This window comes from Dromiciops gliroides, chromosome 4 (assembly GCF_019393635.1).
Source record: "Dromiciops gliroides isolate mDroGli1 chromosome 4, mDroGli1.pri, whole genome shotgun sequence".
NCBI lineage: Eukaryota > Metazoa > Chordata > Mammalia > Microbiotheria > Microbiotheriidae > Dromiciops > Dromiciops gliroides.
The window spans coordinates 450535119-450547348 of record NC_057864.1 but is presented as its reverse complement, the minus strand read 5'-3'; the positions used below and the strand labels follow the sequence as shown (position 1 = coordinate 450547348).

The following is a 12230-nucleotide window of genomic DNA, read 5'->3' as shown; positions in this document are numbered from 1 at the left end:
TAGCTGCCCCCTCCCACCCCCACCCCCCAAAAAAAGAGAGGCTAATTTTAGCCAAGTGAGAAATGACTCCTTAGATGGAGGGTCTGGGAAGAGCCCTGTATGTCCACCCCCACCTTCTACAATCACAGAGCCAGAGAGGTCCTGGGGTGGGGAGTTCAGAGGGGATTGGAATGTCAGAGCTGGTTTCATCTGGGGGAATTTGCAGTTTCTGCAGATCCATGAAGTCCAGGGAAGCAGCTGTCTGGGAAACAACGACGTGACTTCTCTGGGGGCCCTCCCTAAATGGTGCGGCTCTTAGCCCTTCCATACCACCCTGATTAACCTTCCTAAGACCTACAAAGACTATTCAATGCCTCCTCATGCCGCTGGAGCAAACCCAGGCTTTCCAGGGAAGACTCCAAGCCCATCATTATCTGGCTGCCTCAAAAGGTTCCCCTGCTTCTCAGCCCTGTCTTTCTGCTGTAACCTCCGCCATCTCATCTCTCCAACTAGAGTTGTAACTGGCAAGTGTTGTCTCTAGGACGTGTCACACACACACACACACACACACACACACACACACACACACACACACACACACACACACACAGAAAGATTCCAGAACAACTTTTAAAGACTGATAAATAGAAGTATGTATGGAATGGTTTTACATCGATATGTGTATATACACATACATGTATACATACACATACACACATACATATTTTCATCTAATGGCAGCTATCTCTAGGGTGGGGAGGGAGGTGGAGAAAAAAGGGAAAAAAGAAATGTGAATGATAACTTTATTGTATATTTAAAAGGAATAGCAAGTTCATCACCATCATCATGATGATATAGGAAAAATAGGGTAGGGGGTTTGGGGTTAGGGGTCCTGAGGAATTCCTCTCTAAATAATTACAACCTCTGGGGCAGCTAGGTGGTGCAGTGTTAAAGCACTGGCCTTGGATTCAGGAGGACCTGAGTTCAAATCCAGCCTCAGACACTTGACACTTAACTAGCTGTGTGACCCTGGGCAAGTCACTTAACCATCATTGCCCTGAAAAAATTAAAAACAAAACAACAACAACAACAACAACAAAAGAAAATAATTACAGCCTCTTGCACACAAAAGCAATTAGAATAAGATAGTAGTTTATTTAGGGGCAAGGAAAGGTAAGGGAAAGCATGAAAGAAATCCTTGGACTTCTCATGGGGAGAAAGGCATGGCACAGAGTGTGGCTCTGAGATACCAATCTCCTTGAGCAGGAGACAGACAGGCAGATACTTTAATAGAGGACTGATGGGGGTGATCATCTGACTGTGGAAAGTCCCCTTAGTGAGGGAGGACCATCCCCGACTGGTGGTGGCTGGAGGAGTTGGGTGAGGGGTGGCTGCAGATCTCTCAAGCCGTCTCTCTCCTCAGGACACAAAGGCAGCAGCCACACCCAAACTTATCTCCCCAGGGGGTAAGGGAGACTAGAATGAAGGGTGGGGGTCCTGGGGCTAGCTCAGTCTGATCTGGTTCCACTTATCTCTCTAGCCGTGTCTGTCCTCTGGATTAGTTTCTCAAAGAGAAGATTCTTTGATGTGCCTCAGAGAATTTCTGGGGTGCTCTGGGCCCATAACATTCACCATCATCATCACCACCACCAATCATCATCAAGTTCCAGGACACCCTTTGATGATGGTAAATCTAATCAGTAATTGCTGAGCTTAGTTGTTTCTAGTTGCTGAAGAACTGGAAGTATTGTCAGTGGCCCTCTCCATTTTGTTGCTCCCCATCTCCCTCTCCCCCCCTCCCCTTTCTCTCTTCTCCCTTTTCCCCCTCTTCCCTCTCCTTCCCTTCTTTCCCTCTCTCTCCAGCCACTCCTTCTCCCCCTCTTCCTCCCTTCCTTTCCTCTTCCCCCTCTTCCCTTTCCCTTTGCTCCCTCTCCCTTCTCTCTTCTTTCCCTCCCTCTCCCTCCCTTTCCCCCTCTCCTCCTTTTCCTTCCCTTCCCTCTTCCCCTCTTCTCCCTCCCTCTCCCTCCTCCCCTCCCTCTCCCTTCTCTCTTCCTTACCTCCCTCTCCCCCTCTTCTCCCTTCCCTCTTCCCCTCTTCTCCCTCCCTCTCCCCCTCTAATCCCTCTCCCTCTCCTTCCCCTCTCCCGCTTCCCGCTCCCCCCTCCCCCATCAGTGGCCGTCGGCTTCTCAAACCCCCCCCCCCCCCCCCACCTTGGCTTACCGTGTCCCAGTCCCGTGCTTCCATACGTGCCACAGATCACGCTCAGAAGGCCCGCAATCCATGGCCGCCCTCCCCTTTAATAGCAGTTTTAAACTTATCTCCTGCAAGAAGATTAGCCCGCTTAACCCTGTTCCCCAGGAAGGGCTCGACCGGCTCGCCCCCTGCCCCGGCCCACCCAGTGCCCTGTGACTTTTCCTTTGGGGCGATGGTGCTCCGCCGGTGCTCCGTGAGGGTTCTTGTGGCTGCGCTTTCTCTTCTGAAATGTCTGGTAAGCTCCGTAGGGGAAATAGGTCTCATGGCTTCTCTTTCCATGGGCAGGTAGCAGGGCACACTGCCGCTGGAAGCATCCCAGGGCAGGAAGAACGGGGCTTTGTCCCAGCCTGCCTGCCAGGATTGGGGCCGGGCATCCTTCCTTCCAACCGGGACGCCCTTGCTGCCCATGATCACTGGGCTTCCTTCCTCTCCATGCTGCCCTAGCCTGGAGCCGTGTGGCCACAGTCTCCCAGGGAAAAGGGGTGGTTTGTCCCGCTTCCCTCAGGGGATGGTGAGGAATGAAAGCCTGGGCCCCGACCCCCAAAATGTCCCTCTTCTAGAACAGTTTCTCCTCCAACACCAGCGGCTCAAGCCAAATCACCCATTTTCCTAGAGCACCCTTGGTCAGACTTTCTTGTCTCCCCTGCAAGTATTTTTTGGCCTCAAAAGAAAAACTCAGTTCTGGCTCTGCAGAGGCCCTGGCTCTGAGTCGGGGCTTTGCTGCCTGTGTGGCTTTAGGAAAGTGACTTCGTCTGTCTGGGCCTGTTTCCTCACCTCTATAATAAAGGAACTGGATTAGATGATTTCTTAGATTCCTTTCTGCTCTAAAGCCTATGATCCCAGAGTTTGGTTGGAGTGAGCACTCAATCAATGCTCACTGACCAAGTGTCAGTGCTGTAAGACTTGTAAAAATAGTTCTCTCTCTCGGAGAGAAGGAAAGGAAGGAAGGAAAGAAAGGAGGGAGGGAGGAAGGAAAGGAAAGGAAAGGAAAGAAATAGCGGGTCGTTGGATGTGTGATTTCATGGGCTATCTAGAGCAAGGGGCCTCTCAGAAGAGAAGCTTCTTTTATTCATTTCAACTGAAAGCCTCTCATACTAGTAATGCATTTTAATATAGAATAACATAATTTATCATATATTAAAACTACATATGTATGTGTGTGTCATGCATACTGATGGAATCCCAGAGCAGCACAAAAAGCTCCTACAAATCACTGTCCTGGTTCTCCCTAGAACATGAAGGCCCACACAGAACATCCCTTCCCTAGAGGAGCCCCTCCTGGTGTCCCGGATCCTTAAAGGGAAGGGCATGGGGCACTGGAATATGATGTAGGCTTCCAGGCAATGGAGGCAGGAGAATCCCTCTCCACCAGTCCAGCTGGGCTTAGTGCCAGAGATATGGTCATAGGTTCCAACCATGCTCAATGACCAACTGAGCATTTTGAAAGATTTAAAAATTTCCCAGGAGGGAAAGAAGGAAGAAAATAAAGAATGAGGGAAAAGAAAGAAAGAAGAAGGCAGGCAGGCAGGCAGGCAAGAAGGAAGGAAGGAAGGAAGGAAGGAAGGAAGGAAGGAAGGAAGGAAGGAAGGAAGGAAGGAAGGAAGGAAGGAAGGAAGGAAGGAAGGAAGGAAGGAAGGAAGGAAGGAAGGAAGGAAGGAAGGAAGGAAGGAAGGAAGGAAGGAAGGAAGGAAGGAAGGAAGGAAGGAAGGAAGGAAGGAAGGAAGGAAGGAAGGAAGGAAGGAAGGAAGGAAGGAAGGAAGGAAGGAAGGAAGGAAGGAAGGAAGGAAGGAAGGAAGGAAGGAAGGAAGGAAGGAAACAAGAGGAAGGAAACAGCTATGAGTATCTTAGATTACAGACCCCCGGGCCAGAGGCTGGGCCTGACTTTTGCTCTCTCTAGCTCTACTTGCTGGCTATGGGACAATTAGAAACTTAATGCCCCTCTTCCTGTTCTTTTATGAAATGGTGATAAATCCTTATCTGTCTGGGATAGTTGTAGGATAAGCATATTAATTAGAATAAGGGCTTTCCAAGATACTAGCCAGTCACGGGGGCTGTAAAATAATTTAAATTGTTACAACCCAGTAAAGATATGTAAAGACAACCCAGTAATTCAGCCCTAATGTGGGTACACAAAGAGTTCATTGCATAAGCTTCAAAGTCCCTTGGAGACTAAATTCTTAAAATACCTTAGGTAGAGATTATGATAAGCTTCCTGGCAATACTGAGCTTCCCCAGACTTCATCCTTTCTCTCTTGCTCCCTTCTTCTGTCTATACTACTACCACTGCCAGAGGAATTTTTCTGAAATTAGTTTTTAGCTCAGCCCTTCCTCACAAGCTGTAGATTACTGTGGCCTTTTGGATCAAATCCAAATTCTTTGTCCTAACTGTTAAGACTTTTCCTTGAATCTGGCCTCATCTTACACATCCTTCTGTTCCTCTATTCCTTAGAGCTTGTCACAGGCTAATCTCTTTAATGTCTTCCCAACTCTTATCCTTCCCTCAGTGTATCCTCCTGGTTATTCACCCATCTGTTCTTTCCCCATGATTTCCCTGTTAATTGAGATATATTTTCGTACCCAACTATATGTGGGTATTTTTTCCATTCTTTGATAACTTCAGATGAGAATGAGGTTCAGATGTCAGCTGCTTCCCCCAACACCTTCCTCTTCGTTTGTATAGCTTTCTACTCATGTAATCTGATTAAGTGAGATAATATTCCCTAACCTTCCTCTCCCTTGTCCCCCGACTGTATTTCTCTTCCCTACATTAATACTCTTTTAAGAGGGCATCTAGGTAGTGCAGTGGATAGAACACTGTCTCTGAAGATGGGAAGACCTGGGTTCAAATCCCACCTTGGATACTTATCAGCTTTGTCACCCTGAGCAAGTCACTTAACCCTGATTGCTTTAAACATCTGGTTCCATCTTCAGTCATCCTGGTGTATATCTTGCTACTGGGCCCAGATGGCTCTGGAGGAAAGAGTGAGGCTGGCGACCTTGCACAGCCCTCTCTCACTTGAATCCAATTCACTGCAAGTCCTGACATGACCTCCCAATTCCATGGTCCTCTTCAAGAATGAAGGACAAAGAACAGCTCTTTTAAGATCATGAAAACATAACAGCATTAATCCTAGGTCCTTGGTTTAAGTAGACTCCTTGTATGACCTCTAATTGTAATAAGATTCCGAGGGGGCAGGTATATCGTCTACTCATATTAGAATGGATAATTTGTCCTTCCTTAGTGCCTTACAATTGATTGCTCATGTTTTCCTTTTTGTGTTCCTCTTGGTGACTAAGTCTGTGCATCAAAGTTTCTGTGCGGTTTCAATCTTTTCATCAGGAATGGTGGAAATTCTCTATTTCAGTCAAAGTCTGGTTTTCCCCCTTGGTACAATTATTTTTTTTTGTTTGTTTTTGTTTTTTGGTGAGGCAATTGGGGTTAAGTGACTTGCCCAGGGTCACATAGCTATTAAGTGTCAAGTGTCTGAGGCTGGATTTGAACTCAGGTCCTCCTGACTCCAGGGCTGGTGCTCTGTCCACTGTGCCACCTAGCTGCCCCTCCCTTGGTACAATTATACTCAGTTTTGCTGGCAAGTTTTTCTTGGTTATAAGTCTCTTCTTTGCTTTATGGAATGTCATATTCCAAAGGTCTCAGTTCCTCTATAGCAATAGCTGTTATATCATGTGGCTCCTGGGTATTTCTTAAAACTAGTATTCTTTTTATTTTTTTTATGGGGCAATGGGGGTTAAGTGACTTGCCTAGGGTCACACAGCCAGTACATGTCAAGTGTCTGGGGCCGGATCTGAACTCAGGCACTCCTGAATCCAGGGCCGGTGCTTTATCCACTGTGCCACCTAGCCGCCCCCTCCTGGGTACTTCTGAACTTGCCCCTTTCTTGATACATAGTCTAGAACCTCTAACCACTCTTTGTGCTGGGATACCAGCCCTAGCTCGGTGCAGATCCCTCCCTCAGTCAGCCCCAGATCTATGACCTGCAGGTGGGTGGTGAATGACAAAGCTGCAGTTTGATACCTATCCTTATACTCTGCACAAGTTGAAACCTCTCTGTGGTGTGTTCAGATCTCTTCTTGCCAGCTACTATATACACAACCTCTACTTGTAGTGGAATGCTTTAGATGCTGGTTCTGTCCCCAGTGGCTGTGGACCTCTCTGTCCCCTTCTGCCAACCTGGGCTGGAAAAATAATTCACTGGCCCCCAATACATATTCATCAAGCTTAACCATCTCAATCCGAAAGGGGCTGATTACCAGTCAAAAGTTAACAAAGACTCACATAACTCAGCCCTTCAGACAGGACACCTCAAATGTCCTGTCAAAATTGACCCTTGGCTAAATTGTGAGGTTAATGAAAAATTTGTCTTCACTTTCTCTGTGCCCTCCTTCTTCCCCTCCCTCGCCAAGCATGCCCTTTTTTCTAGTCCCCTGTGCTTCTGGGCTATCCTAGAACCTGTTAACTTGATTATTAGGAAGGGGTTAGTGACTTAATGTTTTACCTATCTTAACGGTATTTACATTAATAGAGAAGCAAGGATCAGGCAATATTTAACATAAAAGAATGAGTGTCAATGGTAGAATTACAGATACCTTGGCACTTGAGAGGAGAAAAATACTTTGGGGGTGTCAGACCATAGGAAAATGCCTACTCTGCTTAAGTGCTAGGCTAACCCTAGTTCCTTGGTTCCACCTCATTGATTTTTCATCCTCGAGTCTCCCAAAGGCCAACATATGACATAAAAGCCAGCTTGCCAGGTATAGGGATAGGATCCCAAGAGACGAGGAACTCTGGCCTCTGCCCTTCCATGGAGTTGGTGTGACCTTTGGTTGGGACCGGAGAGAGCTGTTCCTGACGGTCTCCCTGGAACCCATCTCATAGTTCTTCCTGACTCTAGGCGGCTAAACGGCGCCATCTCTAGAGAGCTGGGCCTGAAGTCTAATCCAGCCCCATATGTTTAGTAGCTTCGTGACTCTGGGCAAATCCCAACCTATCTGCTTCAATTTCCCCATCTGCAAAATAGGGATAACCACACCTCTCTCAGGATCATTGTGAGAATCAAGTGAGTTATTTGTAAGATGTTTAGCACAGTGCCTGACACAGTGCTCTCTGAATGCTTATTCTCCATCTCCTTTCCCCTCTCCCCCTGTACTCTGGAAGCACATGGAGACCTATTGATCCTGAATAGCTTCCTAGTGCCCCTACCTAGTGTCTACAGACCCCCATTGTAGACTGGAGCAGTGGCCCCTCCATGGCAGACCACAGCAGACCACGTCTATGTGTTGGGCTCTCTTTCCAGCCTCCGGTCTTTGTGGGACATCCACAGTGTTATGTCTTCCTTCTTTTCCTCAGTTTTTGTTTCTATGGAAAGTAAGGTAGGGAGGTTGGGGGGTGGGGGTGGGGGGCAGAGGGAATGTGTTGTTGATTGACTCATGCTCTTAAACTGAGTGGGTGGGAAAAAGGAAGGAATGACTTGCAAAATATTCTGGGTCGCCAGTCTGAGTGTTAATGTTTCACAGATCTGGAGGGGTCCTTGGGCCTTTAAACCTACTATCTGATCTCTGAGGTAAGTATAAAGTTCATATCTGATACGGAGCCTCCATATGTGATGCACCCAGCCAAGCCAGCTTCTCATTGTAAGTGACTTATTATCAGGACTGTTTTTGGAACCTACCCAACACTTTTTTCCCCATAGAGTGCTGGGCTAATCTTTGTGAGTTCAAATCCAGTCTCAGGCACTTACTACCTGTGTGACCCTGAGCCAAGTCACCTAAACCCTGCTTGCCTCAGTTTCCCTATCTGTAAAATGAGCCAGAGAATGAAATGACAAGCCACTCCAGTATCTTTGCCAAGAAAGCCCCAAATGCGGTCACAGAGAGTCGGACAAGACTGAAAAACGACTGAAATGGAAACCGCAGGTCACTTCTTCAGGGAGCTGATGAGCCAAAAGCCGTCAAGGAGGGCAAAAAAGACAAAGAAAAATCAACACAGAAAAAAGACGAAAAGGAATGCTTGGCTTCCTAGGCTTTTAGTAATGTAATAAGGAATAATGGGTGCTTTACTCTTTGCCCTCCCTGGGTAGGCCACCTGTGGAGACATCTCACGCCTAGTGTGAGCTCACACTAGTATGAACTCACACACTACCTGTGTAATCTTGTCTCATCTGCAAAAGGAAGAGGTTGGATTAGGCAATCTTTCAAGTTGTACCATCTCTAACACACTAAGGCCCCACTGCAAGAGATACCCCATCATGGTAATAGAACCAGAGCTGGAAAGTGACGCCTCCTTTCTTCAGCTGAGCTCCGTATCTCCAGATGGGGAAGGAGGGGAAGCTACTGCTTTTTTCCATCACTAACGAAATGCTTCTTTTTAAAGCCTGCATCTCCCAACCACCCCCTTGCAAAAGATTTCCTTACGGTCCTGGCTTGTAGCCACAGAGATCCTGCACTGAAATTCCTCTGCAGTGAGTGTGTCTGACGATTAGAGAACAACGGAACAAATTGTGGGGTGCGATAGAACAGACTATTAAACCCTCCTCACGGCTGCCAGTGATTTCCTTAAAGCCCAACTTAACAAACTCCATTGGCTCCCCATTTCCCCTAGGATCAAATATAAACTCGGCTTCTTTCTATCTTTCCCATCTTTTTTTTTGGGGGGGGAAGGGTAATGAGGGTTAAGTGACTTGCCCAGGGTCACACAGCTAGTAAGTGTCAAGTGTCTGAGGTCAGATTTGAATTCAGGTCCTCCTGAATCCAGGGCCAGTGCTTTATCCACTGCACCACTTAGCTCCCCTCTCTTTCCCATCTTTTAATACTTTACTCCCCATTATGCACTCTGTGGTCTAGACATAATGGCCTGTTCCTCACAGAAAGTACTTCATCTCCCTTCTCCAGGCCTTGGCACTGGCTGACCCTCATGTCTGGAATGCTCTCTCTTCCTCACTTCTTTGTTTTAAGTTTATTTATCTATTTATTTATTTTGGTGAGGCAATTGGGGTTAAGTGACTTGCCCAGGGTCACACAGCTAGTAAGTGTCAAGTGTCTGAGGCCAGATTTGAACTTAGGTACTCCTGATTCCAGGGCCGGTGCTCCATCCACTGCACCACCTAGCTGCCCCTCTTCCTCACCTTTACCTGATAGATCCCTGGTTTCCTCTAAGACCTAGGTTTAGGGTCACCTACTCCAGGAAGAAGTAAGTTTTCATGTCCCAACAGCTGCTAATGACTTGTCTTCTAAGGCTACTTTGCATCTGTTCTGTATTTATCTTTATTATTATTATTTTAATCACAAAAGTATTTTATTATTTTCTAGTTACATGTAGAGATAGTTTTCAACACTTGTTTTCGTGAGATTTCTAGTTCCAAATTTTTCTCCCTCCCTCCCCCTTCCCCAAGACAGCAAGCAATCTGATATAGGTTATATATGTACAATCACATTTTTCTGCATTAGTCATGTTGTGAAAAAAGAATCAGAACAAAAGGGAAAAACCTCAAAAAAGAAAAACAAAAAAAGTAGAAACCGTATGATTCATTCTACATCCAGATTCCATAGTTCCATTTATTTATTTGTTTGTTTGCTTGTTTGTTTGTTTATTTATTTATTTTTCCATTACATGTAAAGATAGTTCTCAACTTTTGTTTATACAAGCTTTCCAATTTCAGATTTTTCTCCCTCCCTTCCCTCCCTCCCCCCTCCCCTAGACAGCAGGTAATCTGATATACTGCATTAGTCATGTTATAAGAGAAAAATCAGAGCAATGATGAAAAACCTCAAAATAGAAAAAACAACAGTACCCAAAACAAAAGAAATAGTATGGTTCATTCAGCATCTATACTCCACAGTTCTTTTTTTTTTTCTTGGGTTTGGAGATCCTCTTCTATCATGAGTTCCCTGGAACTCTTCTGTACCATTGCATTGGTGAGAAGAATATAGTCCATCACAGTAGATCAACACTCAATGTTGATGATACTGTGAAAGTACAGTAATCTTTTTTTTCCTTTTTTTTTAGTGAGGCAATTGGGGTTAAGTGACTTGCCCAGGGTCACACAGCTAGTAAGTGTTAAGTGTCTGAGGCCGGAATTGAACTCAGGTCCTCCTGAATCCAGGGCCGGTGCTCTATCCACTGCGCCATCTAGCTGCCCCCCCCTTTTTTTTTTGGTGGGGCAATGAGGGTTAAGTGACTTGCTTAGGGTCACACAGCTAGTTAAGTGTCAAGTGTCTGAGGGTGGATTTGAACTCAGGTCCTCCTGAATCCAAAGCCGGTGCTTTTGTGCCACCTAGCTGCCCCCTGGCTCATGGTATTGTGCAGAAGAGTCAAGGCTATCACAATTGATCATCACACAATGTTGTTGATACTGTGTACAGTGTTCTCCTGGTTCTGCTCATCTCTCTATATTTATCTTGTGTGTATTATTTCATATGAGCTGTGTCCCCCATTAGGATGTCAGTATCTTGAGGAAAGGGACTGTTTTTGCTTTTTCTTAGTGTATCCATCATAGCAAGTGGTTAATATGTGTGGTTGTTGATTCATTATTAGTGGCTATAAGAAGTGAAAAAGATGAACGATAAAAGGAACTCAAAGAATTTTCAAGACTAAGATGAAATACGGAACAACAATATCCAAATGGGAATGGTACCTACCTTTCTCCTTCCACTCTCACAGCACGTGTACTTTGTGGAAGGCTTTCTGGCTTACAGTGTAGGTTTTAGAAAAGATTTGTGATAAGATGCCTCCCTGAGAGTGGATCTCTGCCTTCAGCTATGTCTCAAGTGCCTTTTCTCACCCAACACTCCATTCCCTAACGATTCATTCTGGCTGGCCTGGACCCAGGCAACAGCTCTGCCCTCCTCTCACCTCAGCCTCCCCTGTGCCTGGTACACACTCTCTTGTTGCTAGCTTCACATGTTGGCTGTCGAGTCCCATTCAGGTAAGTATATGGACTGAGTGACCTCTAAATCCTGTCCCTGCTCTGTGTGTGTGAGAGTGCACACGTGTGCATGCATGCACATGTGAGTGTGCATGTATGTGGTGCAAATGTATATGCACATGTGTGTGCATGTGTTCCTTCTAGGCCTCTTTGAGCTCACCTGAGCCAACTGTTTGAACTTTCCAAGCCTCAGTTTCCTCATCTGTAAGACCCTGAGAACAAATAAGGTCCAGGTGATATGTATGTGAAAGTGTTTTGTAGTCTTATCCATATGCCCATGTAAGAGACGATTATTTTCGGGGCAGATGCCAAAGAAATAGAAAACTCCCTCCCAACCTTCAAGGAACTTCCAGTTATGAAGGGGAGCCAAGACAAGCAGACTCAAAAAAGTCAGGGGAGCCCTTAGGAAGCAGGTAGACAAAAGATGACCTTCAGAGCCACAGGCATCTCATTCATCTGTCATCAGTGGATGAGGTTTTTTTTTTTTTTTTTTTGAGTGGGGCAGTGAGGGTTAAGAGACTTGCCCAGGGTCACACAGCTAGTAAGTGTCAAGTGTCTGAGTCTGGATTTGAACTCAGGTCTTCCTGAATCCAGGGCTAGTGCTTTATCCACTGCTCCACCTAGCTGCCCCCGTGGTTGAGTTTCAATCTCATTTTAGAAGGTAGTGAGGGCCACAACTTGGTGGGGAGGAGATGGATGGGTCCTCTACCTCTGTAACACAAAAACAGGAAGGATCAAGTTGTGGGTATGGAACCTGGAACAGTTTGCTTTCCTGAATCGAAAAGTTTGTGATGAAAGATGACGAGAAATTAAATTCTACTGGGGCTGGGTATGGGCTCAAGATTTTAACTTGGATGTAGCTGCTGAGAGGGAATCTAATTCAGTTCAATTCACAAAATGATAGAGTTGAAAGGGACCCCCTCAACCATACTTGAACAAGAACCTTCCTTGCTGCGTGACTAAAGGTCATCCAGATTCACAATTCCATTTAGCAAATGTCTGTCTACGTGCCTAGTTTGAGCAATGGGGAAGTAACAACAAGATGAAAAGTAGTTGCTG

At 46.0% G+C, this 12230-nt stretch overlaps 1 protein-coding gene across 1 annotated transcript in view; it reads left to right on the top strand.

Moving 5' to 3' along the window:
* Positions 1-2221: 2221 nt before the first annotated feature.
* PDZK1 (PDZ domain containing 1) overlaps positions 2222-12230 on the top strand; it is a 49352-nt gene continuing 39343 nt past the window's right edge. Inside the window, exon 1 of the mRNA XM_044002387.1 lies at positions 2222-2467. Within this exon, the coding sequence (XP_043858322.1) occupies positions 2461-2467 (7 nt within the window). The 5' untranslated portion in view covers positions 2222-2460. The remainder of the gene's footprint in view (positions 2468-12230) is intronic.